Genomic DNA, 20,662 nt, shown 5'->3' on the forward strand with positions numbered 1-20,662 from the left:
GTGGCAACGCGCTGGCCATCATTTGTCTCCGTCTCAATGGTTGGCAGCAATTTTTTATTAAATTTTATAAAAATGGAAAAAATAACAAAAATGAAATGCATCTATAAAGCAGAGAAATATCGATATATGAATATTCTGACCTATCCCTCAATAAATTTTCAAAGCAACGCATTGAATAAGACGTGATTTTCAGCTCACGCACACATAGAGAGACACGCACGCACCCATACACACATACAAGCACGCAAGCACACGCTCATAAGCCACACCTAAACATGGCCAAGGTTTGAGCCGGAGCTTGTGGTGCTTTGGGTTGGGCTTCTGGAGTCAAGCGGCTGCTGCTGTTTACTACTGCATGGCACGTACTTTGGATTTCTGCTACATTTGAACTTAATATTTTGTGTCTCTCAGTGAGTTTGCGAAAAATTTCCTCTCTTTGAGTCAGCAGAACTGTGGGCCCGGTGTGCGGCTGCGGCGGGTTGCGGACTTTTAGCCAGGGGAATTTCGCTCTGGCGTGCTAATGCCTTTTGGCTATCAATTGGCCATTATACGCTGGATTCTTGAACCCAGCCGCTCGCTATTCCGGTGCCTCATCCGCTACATACCCATTACCAGTCTGTAATTCCGTTGTGATTTGGGATTAGGTCTGGACCTTGGCGCATGAACACGCTATAAAAATATCTTGGCCAGGGCAATTGAATAAATTGTGACCTTTACATTGATTCCGTTCGGTATTACCCTTCGACGCTCTGCCCCTACACACACACACACACACACACACACACACACTGCTCTCTCGAGTAAATAAGACTTGAAAAGCCATTTATTTCCTTTTGACTTCTGCACCCTTTTCTATTTTTTCTTTATTTTTTGATTTCATTTTCTTGTTGTGCTCTGCTTTTTGTATTTTGTATTTGCCGCCCCCCTCTCCCTCTCTCTTCTTCTTCTGCTTCTTCTCATTCTGTATTTTTCTGTGACTTCCCCTGCGGCACCGGCACGTAAGCTGCCAGAGAGTTTTATAAGTCCATTTGTGTGTTTGCTATTTTTAAATCGAAATATAAATAAATGGTCAGAGCTATGGCCAGCGATGTTTGTTGCTCTTATTTTTATTGTTATGGTAGCTGTTGACCCACACACACAGACACACACATACCCGCAGACACACACACACACATATGCAATCGCTTACACACAAGCCGACCACAAGTTGGTCTATTAATACGCACAAATAAGCCGCTTAATTAGTCTTTCATTTCGGGTGCACTTCAGCCGCAAAAACTGTCGGCTTTTTGGGGGCGAATAGCATGCGCTATATATCGTATACATAATGAAGAGGATCGAACTGAAAAGGCGTGCCAAACTCGCGCATTTGGCTAGTTAATTAAATATTGACATAATAGGATAAATAATACGCTCCGTTTTTTGCTCGTTAGCATCGATCATAAGGCCGCAAATTAATGCCGCCTGAAAGGCACACAAATTCCCGGCTTTAACTCAATTTGCCAATGTTACCTATTAATATATTATTTAACTCTGGCTAATAGTGCCATCTGGCACACATCTTGTTGCCAACTTACCTCCATTTGAAGCGCACCCACAAAATTCGCTTTGTGCAGTCAGCACAGCACAGCGGCTTAGCAAAACTAAGCGGCTTCCACTATTGAGTGTGAAATTTGTCGAGTTGAAATTTCCACGTAAGCGTGTATCGTCCATAGTGAGGAGCTTAAACTCGGTTGAGTATAAACTCTTATGATGAGTGCTTTTTGTAATTGCTCTGTGGCAAATAACAAAGGCGTTTTGACGCACGCAGCACTTAAATACATTTGTGTGCGACACACACACACACATATGCAGGTGAGTTGCTATAGCTGCTGCTGCATCTGACTCTCCCTTTTTCTTAGCGTTCATCTTAGGGCAGCTTTGCTTAAGAGCATCCAAAGCTTATCTCCCATATTGAATTTTCTTTTGCCTAAGCACCTAAAATCCAAACATTTGCATTTATATTTTAACCATAACCATACTTTTATTATGGGAAAACATTATTCATTTAATTATTCTTATTTCTTTTTTTTTTTTTTTTTTTTTGTATTTAAACAGAAAACATTATTTATTTATTATATTTAATCAATTTTGGTTTTTTTTTTTTTTTTTTTTTTTTGTGATTTGAAAGTTGTCGCTTAAAAGTCTTATCAAGACCGCTTAAAATCGAGCACTAAATTTACAGTTATTAATCATCAATTTTATAACTATTTTACACGTTGATGGACTACACAGAGCTTGATGGCAGACAACCAGACAAGATCTTATAGATATACACAGATTTGAAATATTTGTAAATTTTCATTTCGTATTTTCCAAAAAAAAAAATAATAATAATAATAATAATTATAATAAATAAATAATAATCAAAAGAACACTTAAATATCGTTATTATTGTGGTTCATTTTGTAGTAGGATTATCTTTTCTTTATTTATTTATTTTTTATTTTTTTTTTTTGGAATTTGTGTGCTTGTGTTATTATGCAATAGTTTTATTCAAATAATGAATGATGCAAGCCGATAAACAACAAATATTTATACTATATACACAGTAGCTGGCCGCACGATTCATTACATTTATTATTTCAGTATTAATGTTGCTATTATGCCTAGATCCAAAAGGAAAATCAAAATTAAATTGCGTGTAATTTGGCTGGACTTTGCTGTGAGCTGAATTGTTATATATGTATGTATTTTTACTATATATTATGACAAAGAATTACAGTTGAGTTTTGTATACAAAAGTCGCACAAAAGCTGAGCTGGAACATAAAACGCTTTTAACTCAAATTTGCAAACTTTTTACTGCACACTTCATGGGGCGCGCTCGAACAAGTTTTCCTTTCTCTTTTGTTGTTTTTGTTTTTCGTTTTTTCGTTCATATTTTATTTTGTTGTAACATAAGCTTGTATTTCCAACATTGTTTATGTATTAATTCTTAGCAAGCTGGATCAGAAAAGTAATAATGGAAATTGTTTTCTATATTTGCCAAAATTAAAAATGAAAAATGAAAGACTTTCATTTCTGGATTATATGCAATGGATGAATGCAATCTTAGAACTTAGCTTCGGGCTTATTCGTTTTAAAAATGTTGCATCTTAATACTTTTTTTAAGTCAACTTGACTGGCATATCGTATTTGGATTTCTTAAAGATAATACTCGTTAAAGGACTTTTGCATTATGTACACACCTTTTCAGTTGATGAACCGCATCGAGCTGCTAGCACACACATACACACACATTAAATGCATCATCATTAACACTAAACAGAAGATAAGTGCAACTGCCCCAACTAGGCCGGGGCTGCTGTCATTTAATGCGCCGCAACAGCTGCTCCACCATCAGCTCAGGCTCCAACTTCTGCTCCAACACCACTTGGCAAGCGCCGCCGGCAACAGTGCGGTTGATGCCACAAAGCAACCGCCGCTGCTCCAGTTCCAGTTCCAGTTTAAGTTCCAGTTCCATGTGACAGCCACCGCAGCTGTCGTCGTTGTGATGGCTAGTAAAGGCACTGGGCTCCACATCGAGCGCAAGGAGCTGGCGCTGCTGTTGCCATGCTGCATCGCAGCCGGATGCTCGCCGTTTATGACGTGCACCACCACCGAGGCGGAGTCTGTACATAGGTTCAGCATAAGATGAGGACATAAAGTAAAACACACAAAGATGCTGTTAAAGGAGAGTGCAACGTGAGGATGGGAGGCGCGAGAGCATGAATGACGCCTGGTGGTAACACTTCCCCACGATGTCTATGTGCTAAAAAAAACTATTTTCATAACGTGTTCGTGCCGCTTAGTGCAACACAAGAGAGGGCAAATATGAGTCTCTGTATCGCTCACTTTACTTACAATAAGCTGATAAATCTAATTTGTTGAGCTGACAAAATAAGACTTCAACTAAATGCAATCTGTGACAATTTTCTTGCAACTCAGCACGAGATAATGCGCGTCAAAGTGAGCTCATACGAGAATGCTTAACACGAAAGAAAACAACTTAGAAGCAGGCAAATTTATCTCAAATATCAGGACATTGAACAGATGGCAAAGCGCGAATCAAAACTCACACGACTCAACAAGGTATAATACGACTTAAACCCGACTCGGCACGAATGCCACACATATCAAAAGCGAGCAGAATGTAACCTAAGCACGACCTTTGCACGTACCCATCTTTATGTTTGTGACCTGCCATAAAAAAGCGACACGTGCGCATCTCTAGGGAGCGAGGGTGGTGAGGCGACACGAGGTGGCTGTGCTGCTTGTGTTGGTTGTGCTGGAAATGCCGTTGGCAAGCGACGTTACATTAATTGCCAGCGGGCATAGAACGAGACTTGCAACTGACATACAGACACTCAGACAGGCGGATAAGGACGTTGGTGCTAAACTAGATGAAGATGAAGATGTTGAAAGCGAGGAGAGCCAGAAACAGGCACAAAGACAGAGAGAGAGAGAAAGAGAGAGGAGGAAGAATGAGAGGGAGAGGACAGCGTGGATAGGGAAATGACAGTCACCGCAGCTTGGCGGAGACAACTCACCTGAGCTACTTGGCGAGCACGTGTAGTTGCCGGAATCGGCGGACGTGGCCTTGGCTATCAGCAGCTTGCTGGTCCGCGTCGAGCGCTCGGTGATGACATTAATGCCCCCGCGCTGCGAATAATTCATGACCCGCTTGCCTTTATACCAGTAGATAAACGACGGCGGCACCGGCGACTGCATCGCCAGGCAGGTGAGATTAATGTCGCTGCCGCTCTTGATGAACAGCTCCGCATTGCCAAGAATTTTAGCGCGCGACACTGTAAAAAACCGCACAATACAAATAATTGCTCCCGTGCTTAAAAGTAAAGGGCTTACACACACACACACACACACCCGCATAGCTACTTACCCACAACATTCAAGCGAAATCCTTGACTGATTTTCGGCTCTGTGGATACCTGGCACTCGTAGGTGCCAGAGTCCCGGGGCTGGGGTGAAGATATGCGCAACGTCCACTCGTCGGAGCCTTCCGAGTGCAGCGACTGAAAGCGCTGATCGTTCGTATAGGTCAATATGCCCACGGTTAAAATATGCAGGTCCCGCTTGCGTATCCATGACACCTGCACAGGAAAGGAAGCAGAGGAAATAAAGGAAGCGCCCACGAAATGAAAACTCATTTAACATTCAAACAAAAGGCAATTCAAAATTGTAAGCACTATTGAATCCAGCTTGAGCTAAGCCGATTATTCATATAATGTTGTCTTATATATATACGTATAATTAACTGTTCACAGACTCCGGCACTTAAGCTTCCTGTGGGGTTGCTCGTACTATTTTTTTACCTCTATTCAAAAGGGAGATTAAGTAAATCGTTAATTAATGGCAGCAAAAGAGTGGAGTGCTCTAAGGAAACTCGCTAGGAAAAATGTGTATGTATAGCTCCCTATTTAAATACCAAGTAAGAACCTTTTTATAAGCTTGCAAATATAAATGTATATATTTTTTGCAGTCAATAATGATTTGCAAACAGAATAAACAATCTGGGCACAAAATAATTATTTTGAGTTGCTACTTATGCAAACTTTAGGGCCTTACAAACGCGACTTCAATCCCGACAACTTAAGACCCCTATGAACTGAGGGGCTCTATAACTAAACTCAGCCAATTACCCCAAACTAAATCAAAGGGAAAATGTTGCGACCTGTGCTTCCATTTGTTTTAACTGAAACTCAACAAATTGAATTTAAGCCATAGTTTCAAGTTCCTTAAACCGATTTCAACTTTGGCAACTTTGGAAAAGGAAAAAAAAATTAAAAACTTTGTACATTTGTTTTAACCCCTTTTACTGAATGCAAAAAATTAAACCAACAACTAAAATAAACGTCAGGAGCGAAAGGATAAACTATAAGTCTTGTTGGCAAATGTTGCCCAGCAATTGTGAATAGTCATAAGCCGTTCTGAATAAATTCATGAATATTGCGCATTGGCATTTGTTTTAATTAAGAAATTTAATAGAACATTTATGAATGTGAACTATTATGTTGCTCCAAAAGAATATTTAAGCGTACCGTAATTGCTTTTTGGTACTATGAAATATTAAATAAGACTTTTCCTATAGCCCTTTTTAGTTTAAACATGGGGAATCTGGGAACAGTGTTTACGAAGTTCTGTTTAATTGGCATTTCATTTGGAATTATTTGTTTAAAAACACTTTTTGGTATACCTAACTCCTCTTTAAGTGACAGCACATTTAATCTTTGTCAGCAACTGTACTTTCCTGTGTTCTCTATCTCTGATCGCAGCTGTGATTGACACGCAGTTGTGTGCGTTCGCCTCCAATTAGCTGCATATAAGACGTGACAATGCGTTTGTCTTTGTCGAGGATTAAAAACACGTTGTCAACTAGCTGAATGGCTGAACAGCTGACTCGCTGACTAACTAGCTGGATGGTTGAATGAATGAATGGCTGAATGACTGGCTGATTGTCTGTCAGACTCGGTTTGTCTTGCAGTTCGAAGCGTTAATTACTCAATTCAACTGTCTGGGCGCAAAGTTGGCCCACACACAGAACGCACTCGCTGACAGCGCTGTCGTTGGGGTCAAAGGGCAGCGGGGCAACGGGGCAACGGAGCGGAGATGAGCGGGTCGGGACAAAACACGGACAGCACAAAATTTATTACACCGCATAATTGCACAGCCACAGCGCTTTTGAGGTAGCAACCAATGTGGTAGCAGCAGGAGGCGTGGCTGGATGAGGTTAGCTGGAGGAAGCGCCTGTTGTTGCATTTGCTAACAAATCGCTGAGAGCGGAAGCGAAGCCGTGTTACAAATGCGCGAACCAGAGCAAGAAACAACGGAAGAACAAACCAACAAGCGAGACAGCAAAACAGAGCGACAGAGAAAGGGACAAAGAAAATAAAGAGTGCGTGTGAGGGAGAGAGAGAAAGAAAGAGTACTGGTTACTTCGAATGAGTGAGACGGGTATAGTCAGTCAGCAGAGTTAGGGCTGTGGGTTGTGGGCTCGGTGGGGACTGGGGGCTGGGGGCTGCGGTGGTTAGACCACCAACTTTATGGCGTAATCTTTTAAAAGTAATCTACAAATCTGCCAGGCGCTCGCCGCAGGTCGTTTGTCTGCCCTGTCCCTGTCCCTCTGTAGGCGCGGTCCCTGTCCCACAGTCTGTGCGCCATGCATACATATATAATGTTTGGCTTTGACTCTGGGCGCATTTTAATTGCGTGCCCCTGGCTTGACCCCAAACATCGTTCAACTTACCGCCCGGTCGCCCAGATTCCGCACGCGGCAATGCAGCAGCGCCGCCTGCCCCACGGTCGCCGTGACCTCGCGTCGCGAGGAGTTATCAAAATACGGCTGGGAGTATGGGGTTTCCCAGTAATGTGGAGGCACTTCGCTGATGACCAGGCCGCTCTCTGTGTAGTAATAAAAATAACAAGAAAAATAATTAAGAAGGCTGTCGTTAAAAAGAAAACGACGGCGCCATACTCTGTGCACAAAGCAAAATGTCGAGGTGCCGGAAAGTATGCTACGCTTTTTTCCATACCCAAAGCCATTTGCCATTTGCTATTCAGCTCGCTGCCAAAATGAAATTTCTAATGGGCCACAGCAAAATTGTCAAGCTAAGCCCAAAATCACTTAACAGCCTTGTTAGGCAAAGCCCATAAAGCATTTGGCAAATTCTTTTATTATCCTGTGACTCTCAACCTGTGACGGTGTCTTTCAAACTGCAGCTAATATAGATTTATGCGATTTGCGTGAGCGCGCGAGTGCGTGCGAGCGAAAGGTTGTTAGCTTTGCATTCAAACGAGGAAATTAGTAAGCCAACAAAACATATTTCGTGACCCTAGCCCTGGAAAGGTTGTGAATCACTTGTGAACCGCAAAGGGGCGTGCCCCGCCATATTTAACACTTTATCTGATCTAAAGTTCGACAAATACAAAAGCAAATACATGCAGCTGAACAAACTGCCTACACTAGCCAATCGACACTTTGCGCAGTGTGCACAGGGTATATATGGATATATATATATATGTATGTTTATATAAAATAAACAGCAGTATTATGAGCTCATGCTACTTCGTGTCGATTTAAATGCCATGTCACTGGCATCTTGATCCTAGAAACTTACCAAACAGCAGCAGCAGCAGCCACAGTTGTGATACCCAAAGCACTCCGAGGGTGGGACCCCAACTGAATTTCATGTCCTGCGACATAATTCACGTTGATCGATGAACTCTGGCAGCTGATTTTCCTTTGCTTTATTAGTGTTGCTGTCTGCTCTGACCTTTAATGTGGCTTTAACAACGAGACCTAAGCTGTGCGAGTCTGGAAGAAGAATACAAAATAAATTGTTGACTTGCCATTACAATATGTACTAAGGACTCTAAGTATGTAATACTTAACTCACTGAATATCACATATATTATACTTATGGCATCAATGAATATGTAGGGATTAGAGATTATATTTATTGGGGTTTCTGGCGCAAAAATGTGTCAGTTGGAGTAATCAACGCACTTTGATCTGGTCAACCACACATTTACTTATTTTAATGCACTTTATATCAGTCTCCCGAAATGTCATCAATAATTCTAAGCTCTCATGTCTCTAAACTCCCATATACTATTATTAACACAATTCATTTGATCCGAAAACAATAAATAGATTACATTTGCATGACATCGCACCAGTGGATCATGAAATACACCACGCAAAATTAGCAATATGCTTGATTATCTTTAAATGAGGAATCAAATTATATTTGAGTAGGTTTTCAGCCATTTCATTTGATTAGCTAAAGGCACACATTTTGCAATACGCAGCGTCAAGAGCTATAAAAATGGCTGAGCTACAAACTTGGACCAGCTCTGAAAAGTACAAAAATAAACGAACCTTTTCTGGATTTTGGTTTCAATTTTGACTTACTTGAAAACTTATGCAAATGTTTTCCATTTTAGATGTCTCTTTTTACTTTTTAATTAATAAATATTTTATAATAGACATGGAGGATTCTCGGAATAGATTCGGAAAGAGAATACATTTTAATATGATATATAAATGAAGTTCCTAGAAACCCACATTAAGTTTAAACGTAAAATTCTATGGCAAACCAGATTGAGCAAATTAATAATGGGCTATTTGAAATGCTTTTAATCTCAAATTAGATAGCTTGTGAACAGTAAATGCTAATAACAGATTACGCATTGCTGATGTAAAATCCCCTTTATCGAATTTCGAATTTGTAACTTGAATATCCTTCACACACATTTCGAAAGCCAGATTGAATTAGAAATGAAATTGCGAATGTTCCCCAATTTCAGGGCAATTGAATAAACGAGGGCTACTCGAGCTCCAGCTGGTGCTGGGCCGCAGCTAGTGCTTAATAGAATAATTTATTGTAATTACTATTTCGGGGAGTTGCATGGTTCAGCGTACGGCTCTTAGATAAACGAGCCAGCTTTATCACCAAGTTAGTGCTTATTTATACGCTTTAATACTCATTTCTCCAGCAGGCAAGTACTCGTAATATTCAGTGTATTTGTTATAAATTACGTGTACAATTTATGATGGAATATTATGGCCATATAGCTATTTCACCCAACCATTGAGAGCTAAGGAACAGGCGAACAATTTTTTCTCTCCAGCTGCGACGGTGCAAGCGGAGAACGCAGAAGTACTAAAGTTCCATGAAAATATATTTAGCACGGGAAAATATTCATAATCCGGGGCCATAACTCAAAACTGAATATATATGTGAATATACGTTTGTATGTATGCAGACACACACACATATATATTTGTTGTCAGTCCAATTAGCTGCGTGACTCGGGTCAAGGGGTTCGTGTGGCCCGCTATTTGTTTTGGTCAGAACCCCGCTTAAAATATATATATTTACGAGCCTCAGTGTATCTGTGGGTGTGTGTGGGTGTATTTGTATTTATGTGTTTGCGCCTCTGACCGCTGTCCCTTTTTTGCATGAGCATTTTGCGCTGCTATTATAAAGAATTATCGCCCGAGGCCTGAATCGTCAGTTTTCCATGGAAATCAAACAAACAAACGTCAGGTCCGGACAGCCGCTAAGCTACAATTCTGAACGGCATTTGAAAACCGCATATCTGTCAATGTCACACGCAAAAGGGAGCTCTTTACAATCTAGACACCATATGGTGTAGAATTTTTTCAAAATATGCGCAGCTATTATTTCTTTAAAAGTCGTGTATTGTCCATTTTATGTTTCGTTTTTGCTAGCTCTCTAGATGTTCTTTGATGATCCTCTAAAGAAATTGCGAGCAGCTGTATCATCTTCTTTGGACATAAAAGACTGTATATTATATAGAATATTGAAAAAAAAAATTTATATATATATATATATATATATATATATATATATATATATATATATATATATGTATATATTTTTTAGAAAACATCCGAGCTTCTATTTGCTCTATTATAACTCTGGGGTCCTATTTTCATCGCACGTTTACGTTTTCAAATATATTTTTTTAAAAACCATATAATTTATTTTCATATATATTATATATTATTTTATAATATATATTGTTCTATAATATAATATTCTTTTGATTAAAAGTTTCTCTATATTATCAAGTTCAAGTACATTTTATTTAAACTCCTCGTTTTATCGAATAAACGTATTAGTACATGTTTTATATATTTTATATATTTCCAACAATTAATTAAAACGTGTTTTAAATTGAATTAGGTGTTGTTTTTTTTTTTTCCAAATGAAAGATTTGGAAATAAATTACCTGATCTTTGGATATTCCTGGCATTGCTTTTGTCCCGGTGCCATTTTCCAGCCCAATTCAGAATTCTATTTTTTGTGTAGAGTTGATTTATTTTGACAATCGATTGCGCAATGCGGAATAATTACTGGAAACTCGACGTTTACGTGTGCACACATTTCTCGCTTCAATTGCCGCTCATTTGGACTGGCATTGTTGCTTTCTCCGGCTCAACGTTTGTGTTCTTCTTTTACGTTCTGCTTTTATTATTCGGTTGCTTTTTTATAAATATGTATTTTCTCTGGCAATAGTCTGGACTACCAAATATTTCCGTTTAGCACTCGACCAACGACAATCAGCACGGACGCGAGTACGCGCGGGGAGCGGTGAGCGGTGAGTGGAGAGCGGCGGGCAGGGAGCGGGGAACAGAGACGGAGAGACGAGGTGAGCGACGACAACGTTGCCTTTGTGTTATTTTATTTGTATGTATATGTATGCATGGGCATATTAGGTACAGCTCTATAGGTATGCCATATAAGCACTACACACACCGATACAATCACTCACAATCTCACTCGCACACATACACACTCACAACACACACACGCGCGCGTGAGCTTCGCATTTTTGTGTATCCGTCTCGTACGTGATGAACGTTCGTGTTCTTATTGTTGTTGTTGGTTTGACTGGGAATACAGTTATTAAATAGCTGTTGTTGTACTTTATTTTCCTTTATGCTTAAGCTGATTTTTTCCCCTCTCCCTTCTTATTTGTTTTATTTTAAATGTGCCACAATATAAGCTACGAATGCAACGACCGTGCGTAAGCGTGCATCCTAGCGGCAGGATTCACGTATTGGAACTGATTCATCAGACAGGCAAGCAGCCAGCGCGTGTCGTTGTCTACCTTAGCCGAGAGCAACAAACAGCCGAATGCGAGCCGAAGCATCGTTCACGAGCGCCGCTGGCGCCGAGAGCGAACAGCGCAGTCGCGTCGAGCACAAACGAGAGATAGTGAGAGAGACAGAGAGAGAGAGTGAGAGGATGAAACTTTAATTTGTGTTTTTCTCTACATTTTTAATAAGCACCAAAGTGGGCAAAAAAACAACACATTTCGCCCAACTTTAAAGCTCTGGCAAAGGGGTTGACTTTGTTGCAGGTGGTAAAGCGAGCAACGGATAGGGGGAGAGAGAAAGAGAGATAGAGAGACGGAGAGAGTATTGAAATAGAGAGTGTGTGGCCACGATTCTAAGGTTAACTGGGTTATTAGCACAACCTGCCTCAACTCGACTCAATTCGTCCCGTCGCGACGTCGCATCACATCGCATCGGATCGCATCGCATCGCATGGCATCGGCTGGGCTGGCACTCGGAATGCGGACCCGAGAGCAACGTGCTCAATAGTCACGTACAAATGAATATTCGCCGTATACATGTCTTCGTTTTGGCATATTAATATAGTCGACATTTGGGGGCTTTGCAACGCACATGAATGATTTACGCTAGCCCACAGAAATGTGATTTTTACCGCAATATGTAGGTATGCAAGGCCCGCCGACGCGTCCCCCGACCCATGTCCTCGTCGCATGCGACAAAAACAATTGAACAGACAGTTATAGGCCAATTTGAGTTTATGTACACGCGTCGCAGTCATGAAAGATTTGTGAGGCCATTCCGACACCTGCCCCTCCCCTGCCCCTAGTGAGCACCTGCAATGCACAGGTGGCGCTTCTGCTGCTGCGGTCTACTCGGCCTACCGTGTCAAATGTTGCGTGTTATTGCCTGCAAATGTTGCTGTCGAAAGCGTATCCTCGTAGCCTCCTACACCCGCAACGAGCCGTCCAAAATATACCCACACAACATGGCCGGACAGCTGAGGGACGCGATGAGCGCCTGGCTTTACATCTGAGCCATGCTGGGGTCGGCCCTCGCCGGCCTGAAGGGCAGGGCAAGTCGGCGGAGCATTTCAACGGCCGGGGCTTACAGCCTAATAAATAAAGTGCCCAAATTTTCGGTCGAGAGTGCTTGACTAGAAAAACGCTATGTACGCGGCGGCTGAATGTAAATTTTTGCTTGTGGGCAGAACAATGCATAAATGCCAAAGTGCGACACCTAGCGGACAATAAGAGCACTCAAGCATTTCAAGTTCGCAGTTTCATTGCGAATTTCCCAAGCTGAATAGAATAAATAAATATAAATATATAGATGGCTATATATAGGACTAATAAGCAAATATATATAAATATACATAAATTTAAATAAAAGTATATGTATATCTATATAGAGGGAGTGGGAGAGGGAGACAGACAGAGAGACAGAGAGAGAGATAGGACAAAGACTGCTGTTTACAAAAGCAACTATTTTTGGCATTTTTGATTGTTGTGGCCACTGCGTAAATAAAAATGTTTTCTACACACATTATCAACTTTGATGTCGCAGATAGGTGCTTTAGATGTGGTCAACAGTTCGTAAGGAATAAAAGAAAATAAATGTTTGCAACTTACACAGCTTTGCTTGCTTTACAAGCCCTGGCCAGTCCATAAGGAATTTAGTTTAATCTGACTACATGCCAAGCTTTCTATAGCGTCTTATGCTAAGCTACACCTCAAGCCATCTTTGTGTTGTTGTATTGTTTTCTTTTCATATTCTTTTCTTCTTTTTTCAGATATAATAAAAGAAATCAAGACATCTAATCAAAGGGATTTTCCATCAACAAGTTTGGTTGATTATGTTCATTTTCTTGGTATTTTCGTGATAGTTGCTAAAATCTAAGTTTTCAAAAGTTTTCCTAGAAGCCTTGACGCCTTCGTAAGTTTGTTAAACTTTCTATTCGAAGCATCGTACGAAACTTAATGTATTTGCATATGGATTATTTGTCAAATAATGTATGATTGTCTTCAATATGTACATACGTATCGTAGAGTGACAAATATATTTTACTATTTGCTCTCAAAAATATTTTAGATGGTATATTGTTTCAATCTATAAATATATGTTATAAATCGTTATATGAAATATCCAATGAATAAAATCATTAAGAACTAAAACTCTAGAAAATTTCAAATGAAACTCTTCTTGGAAATTCCTAAGATAGTATAATAATAAAAGAGACTGTATTAACTGCCTAGAACAGAAGAACGTATTTGAACAGTTTAAAATATAAAATCTGTACATGGAACATATACATACCTATTCTCCTAATATTTGAGATTTATTGTAATAAAACCATTTAATTAAGAAATTAAAATGCAGACAGGGATTCTACCACTTCTCTCCCAGGAAACTTAATCTTGCTTTACCGAGAAATAGCGTGCGCCGCATGCCTTTTAGCTCTGGTGGGTGTCTGATATATATTAGGTGTATAACGGTGCTTAAGTGTCTGTCATTGAGCGAATCAAATTAGTGAAGCAATCTATAGCTGCTCCCCCCACCCACGGCTCCCTATCACATTCCAATTGCTGCAGAACCTATGGGCGATGCTATCTGCGCACCTTTTTGCAAGTAAATTTATTGTTGCCAATTAATTTGTTAAAATTAGTGGAGCAGGCGCACGTCTCGAGGCTCGAGGCTCGAGCGTGGCGGCAGCCAGCCTAGCTAGTTTCCGCAGTGCAAAGTGCCCGGGGGTGGGGGCGGAGTGTGGAGCCGTCAACTGCTTATCGATAAGCAAAGGCGCAAAGGACGACGGGTCTAGGAGCAAATTGTTTGGCTCGTCTTTTGTATTGCTCGCAAATGTATGCCACGTACACGTATTTATCCATTGCTTAGCTCTGCCGCTCAGCTTTAGGCGCCATATATTGCCCAAGCCACTGCTCCAGATACTGGGGCCCTTCGCTCTCGCTGCACCCCAACCCCCCTTTTGTCCACCCCGCCCCTCTATCGCTGCTGGTGCTGCTGCTGATGTTGCGTCTCTTGCGGCTGGCGCGTCTTGTGCCTTGCATGAATGCTAAATTAATTTCAAATGAATACAAATGGCTTTTCGCTTTTAAGACCAGGCCAGAAGCACAGCACAGCACAGCACAGCAAATTTACACACGCACACCAAGTGCACAAACATGCACACACACACACGTAAAGAGAGTCGCTTACGTTGTCTGTTTTACATTTCGCTGTGTTTTTCGCTCAGTTTTCAACATTTGAAATAACTCTTAGGCCCCGACGGCTGCTGACTCACTGGCTCAGCCTTTTTATGGGCCCGCATGTCGGCACAGCCACGTTTATCAGATGCACCGTTGTAAATTTACAGCTAGCCACGGCACAGCCGGACCCGTTAATTCAATTCAGCGTAACTCTGAAATTCGCTTGCGCCTATATGTCTAGAAGGACACTTCCCTCAAGCCCCGAACCACCAATTGGCCAAGCTACCAAAAAGCGGCAAGTGGCAATGGCTATTACCCAATAACTAGAAAACGCGGCTAATCGCGTGAATAGTTTTGGGGGCGGCGTAATTGATGTTTACAGCACAGCGAGGGTTGGTCAAAGGAGTGCGAATGGATGGGTGGGGCAGCAACACGAAACGTTGCGTCGCTCACAGTTCGTGAATTAAAATTTCGTACCCTGCTTTTTGGGGCACCTGTCCAATTGCACCGTGATGCAGTCATTGTTGCTGCTATTGCTTGTATTCCACTTGACGAGGGGCTGGGGCTGCAGCTAGACTCTCGCGACCAGAAGTTGCTTTCAACGATACCCTGATTTAATGCATTTCATTGAGCAGCGATAGCAATGGGCGGTAGCACCAATGGCGGCCACTCAGTCACTTTGCATTCATTATTCAATTTGAGGTGGATTTAGATGTGCAGCCCGATTGGGGCATCAGCCGTGGCCATAGTCGTAACGTCTATGCTTATTGATGGCTGTACATTACACACACACACACACACTAACAAAATAAAAGGATACATTGAAAAGCGAGAGTGTAATATAGACTATAGAATATAGAATATAGAATATAGAATATAGAATATAGAATATAGAATATAGAATATAGAATATAGAATATAGAATATAGAATATAGAATATAGAATATAGAATATAGAATATAGAATATAGAATATAGAATATAGAATATAGAATATAGAATATAGAATATAGAATATAGAATATAGAATATAGAATATAGAATATAGAATATAGAATATAGAATATAGAATATAGAATATAGAATATAGAATATGATAGAATATAGAATATAGAATATAGAATATAGAATATAGAATATAGAATATAGAATATAGAATATAGAATATAGAATATAGAATATAGAATATAGAATATAGAATATAGAATATAGAATATAGAATATAGAATATAGAATATAGAATATAGAATATAGAATATAGAATATAGAATATAGAATATAGAATATAGAATATAGAATATAGAATATAGAATATAGAATATAGAATATAGAATATAGAATATAGAATATAGAATATAGAATATAGAATATAGAATATAGAATATAGAATATAGAATATAGAATATAGAATATAGAATATAGAATATAGAATATAGAATATAGAATATAGAATATAGAATATAGAATATAGAATATAGAATATACGTTACATTTTAGCTCAGTGCATAAGCACTTATCAAAGATGTTTATAGACTTTAAATAACGTCGAAACCATATCAAAGGGAATCGCTAACCTGTATTCCTTTGACCTTTGACATACAAATCAACAATTCCTTTTATAGTTGTCTTGAAATGTCACCCATTCACTTGTCCTAATATGTGTCTGTGTGTGTGTGTGTGTGTGTGTGTACGTGAATGAGTCGCATCGCATAACATCGCATCGCATCGCATCGTATCGCATTGATTCAGTTGCCATTAAACTCACCTTCAGCTGGTCTGGATGTTGCTCAAGGTTACTGAAATACTCTCAGACATTTGCTCAAGCTCTTGCGATTCATATCGATTTTCATGTCTGATTTTCTAGGACTATCCAATTCGATTTGCATAGAGAAGCGAGCCATCTAATGGCAGTAATTCATTTGGGAAAATATTTCCGAGTCGACCCCTAATAGGATCAGCGCTGTCTATCCGCAAATAACGACGGCTCAATGTAAATTTCCGATTGAAGTGCAGGGGCGCACTAAACGCAGAATATTAAAAACCACTCTTAATTTTATTGCCGTGAGTACTTAAGCATGAGTGAATGCAGCATTCAATCATTCCAGTTATCTTTCTGTATTGGCCATCAAGCGCATTAAAACAAAGTACTACAAAGTTGAAATGAGGTTAAATGCGATGCTTTCACGCTGTCAGCCCAGATATCATTGCGGTTTATGGACCCTCATTTTGCCTCTCAATTGAAATTTTATATTTTATTATTTGCTAGAGACGACATTACATACGTGCCACCTGCTAGGTAATGCACGTAATGTATTTACACTTCCATTCAACTCGCTCACTCACAGTCCGTCTCTATCCATCTCTCTCGCTGTTGTGTACCCTCTCGTCACGGTCTCTCTTGCGCTCCGCAACAATATACCCTCTCGTCAATATAACGCTCACACAGTCATACATAGCAAATGTGCAAATGTACTCCAGCTCTGACATCTTTAATATAACACGAGAAAACTTTTGTGTCCTGTTTTGTGTCACATCTTTAACCTTAACTGGCAGCTATATCAGGTGTATTTTTAATCAGATGACCTTATAGAAAGCCCTGACATGTTCTATAATTAGATGTATAAATTGCGAATATCGAGTATGTGACTTGTGGGCTTCCATGACTGCAAGAGAATTCTCCCTTTTAAATGTTGCAATTAACACGATTATTAATAAATAAATGATTTGTTTTTCTTATTTTAATTGTGGAACTCAAAACTCAACTGGCGATGATAATTGCATTTCTGTGTATGCCATTAGGTGTGTGATTTATATAAAATCTGTGAGCAACATCCTTTAACGATTATTTGATTTGTTCTCGGCCCTGGAAGTGGGCTCACAAACTACTTAAATGTCACATGGTCAGTTAAACTTTAGCATTGCTTTTCCGCTTTATAATGATTTATGTTATGGCCAAACAAAGAAATCTGCATACGAGAACACATATATAATAATTAATGACACATATATATGTATATTGCGACATGTGTGTAGGTGTGTGTGTGTGTGTACGTGTGTGTATGTGTCGTATAAATATTTACATACATATATTTCCATTCGACTTTGTAGCACTCGCATCCTTTTTCCACTTGAGCTTAACTGCCCAACACTGAATTGAATTCCCTGCCTCCATCTATTTAACCCACGGGAGCATTTACAGAGACCACATACACATACACATACGACGTTTGGGGCGAACGGACTTTTTGTCTGTGTCTCGTTTTAGATTTGAGCATTGAGCATCTGATATGCATCAAATATAACTCAATTGCCGGACTGTTGGGCTCTTTGGTGCTGAATAACCAGGAAATGCTGGCGACTTACACCAAACTTGGGCCCCTGCCCACTCCTTTGGCAGCCGCCTCAATCTACACCCTTCAGCTTGCAGCCTTGGCTCTTCCTCGTGGCTCTCTATCTCTCCATCCGCATCTATATTTATATGTGTGTGCGCCCTCTCTCTAGCCCACCACAATCTCATCCTGAAATTTTCCATTCATTTTCGCAAGTGGCTACGGATTTGCTTTTTGTACTCTGCGTGAATTGAAATGAGCCGAGAGGGTATATTAGCGCGGCATATAATTAGTAGCCTGTCAAATTTTTATATAATTAGGACATACAACTTTATAAGTAACTGTAACAAAGCTGGAAATATATAGGGATTTAATATTTTTTTATAGATTTTGTTGTTGCTTAAGAAATTGCATAAACTCTGAAAAATATGAATACTTATGCCTTAATATACATATATAATATATATATATATGTATATTTATCCTCGTTTCGGAAACATTTACAACCAACAACAATATCTATAATATGTATTAAAAATATTAAAAATTAAGTATACGAATAGTTGAGCAAATATACTGATAGCTTCCGTTTTGTATGTATTTATGATCCATCTCTATAAATGTATCAATGTAATGCCGTTCGCTTTCCATTCACAGAGTATATGTTTAACATTTTCACTTGTTATATTGCCATTCCGGTGTCGCTTAACCAAACTCAGCTCTGAAGCACAAACAAATGCTGCGTTTTGTTTATTTACATAGGTATATAGCCAGACAGAGAGACATATATAGATGTACACATACATATGTATATATATATATATAACATACACTTAAGTATACATAGTATATACAACATTTAGGACTGTCTGTCTCTTGAAGATATTTGGCTAAAGGCTTTTAGGACCGGCTTGCCGTTAGTTGGCGCTTCAAGCGAACATAAAAATGTCCTTAAAAGCCGGCGCAGCGACACAGAGACACAAGACAGAAAACAAGAAAGTGGAAAAATAAAAACAGGAAAAAAATACGAAAACGAAGCAAATATAAAACTTATACCAAAAAGGGATTGACGGATATAAATGGTGATATGACCTAAGGTCATTTGTATAAAATTAAGTTGAGCCACATAAAAACTACCCCACAAACAAAATGACAGTAACAAAAAACTGGAAAAACCTGAAAAAAAAATAAATCGGAAATAAAAACAAAATACAATACACAAAAACTAAATAGCTCACAACTACGCCCCAAGTTGTTTTTACTGTACGGCCTAATCAAAAACTTCAAATCGATTTATAATAAAAGAAAAGCACGCACCCTCCCTTCAGACAGTTAGGACGAGTACGTGGCAGAGGCTAACTGAGAGAGCCAACTAAAAATGTAAAAAGGCCCACTCGAAAATCCTTGGCGCGCTTTTCATTTAGCCGCGTTCATCTTTAATAAATTTTTATGCCGTATGCTAATAAAGATTTTCTGTCGTGCCCCAAGCCATTTGCCACGGCCAGAGCGGTGGGAATGGCACTGGTTATGGTCGGACTGGCTGCCCCTTCGCCACCCCACGTCAGACCGTGCCTCCCTTCATCCATATCTCTCGGGGGCCGGGGCTACGTTTTAATATCCAGCCACGTATGTCATGGCACAAAACCATTAAGCACAAAAAGCAAAGTAAAATGCTAGAGCTGAATGCAAGCAAGAGCGAAACAACACAAAAAAGGAACAAAATATATATGTATATATATCTACAGTTTTACATACATATTTATGTATACTACTACATAGAAAAGATGTAGAGGAAGCAGTGGAAAAACAGGAAAAAATTATGCCCCAGACGCCGCTGAATTTTAAATGAGCCTTTATGGGCTTCATTTCAGCGTGTAAATTATCTCATTTGTCAGCAATTGCGCTGTGCGTGTATGTGTATGTACGGGGTGTGTGTGTGTGTGTGTGTGTGTGTGTGTGTGTGTGTGTGCAGGTTTCACTCAAGTGCCCGCCTAGACGTTTCCCCGCCTCCCCTTCTGCCCAACCTTCCCTCATATTCATATGCGACATGTAGTCAGCCATTTGTAAAATGATTCAATGCCGTCTCCTGACGTTTAATGAGATAAGCGCACGCTTTGTGCGATAAGATTGCGTTCTGCCCAGTCAAAGGCCAGCCGGTGCGTATCAACATGCCATCGCCAGCAAGTACAGTAAAAGCTCTGACAAGCGGACAGCTGCACGTGAATTCAATTTGAGCAGACCGTCTTGCCTTAGCAAACAGATACTTGGAAACAATTTCCAAGAATTGTCGTTTCTTTGTAAAAATTGAAAGTAATTTCTTGAATTTTTGGAATCCGAAAAACGTTTTCAAAGTGGGCTAAAAAGAGTAAGAAACGTCTTAAGTGTATTTTAAGTATGCAAATTCGCCTTAACAAACGAAAGTTTCATTCACCAATTTGCTTTCATAAAGCTCGGTTTGTCAACCTGCATTTCCAGCTTTACGAA

At 39.8% G+C, this 20,662-nt stretch overlaps 1 protein-coding gene across 1 annotated transcript; it reads right to left on the bottom strand.

Annotated features, from left to right (window-relative positions):
• Positions 1-3,018: 3,018 nt before the first annotated feature.
• Positions 3,019-11,645, bottom strand: LOC6574513 (limbic system-associated membrane protein). The gene is made up of 6 exons (XM_002000520.4): positions 10,800-11,645; positions 8,156-8,352; positions 7,285-7,439; positions 4,921-5,131; positions 4,571-4,828; positions 3,019-3,652 (listed from the first exon to the last, which is right to left on the bottom strand). The coding sequence occupies exons 2-6, from the start codon at positions 8,238-8,240 to the stop codon at positions 3,381-3,383; spliced, it is 981 nt and encodes a 326-aa protein (XP_002000556.1). The 5' UTR covers positions 8,241-8,352; positions 10,800-11,645; the 3' UTR covers positions 3,019-3,380.
• Positions 11,646-20,662: the final 9,017 nt, after the last annotated feature.

The sequence above is a fragment of the Drosophila mojavensis genome, unplaced genomic scaffold, assembly GCF_018153725.1.
Source record: "Drosophila mojavensis isolate 15081-1352.22 unplaced genomic scaffold, ASM1815372v1 contig_231, whole genome shotgun sequence".
NCBI classification, from domain to species: Eukaryota; Metazoa; Arthropoda; class Insecta; order Diptera; family Drosophilidae; genus Drosophila; species Drosophila mojavensis.

Excerpts from the sequence above, each read along its gene's own strand:
- LOC6574513 (XM_002000520.4), bottom strand. The coding sequence starts at position 8,240 with ATGTCGCAGGACATGAAATTCAGTTGGGGTCCCACCCTCGGAGTGCTT. Across the intron at positions 4,829-4,920 it reads ATTTCGCTTGAATGTTGTGG|TGTCGCGCGCTAAAATTCTT; the intron begins GTAAGTAGCTAT and ends GGTTTTTTACAG. Across the intron at positions 3,653-4,570 it reads GTGCTCGCCAAGTAGCTCAG|ACTCCGCCTCGGTGGTGGTG; the intron begins GTGAGTTGTCTC and ends ACCTATGTACAG.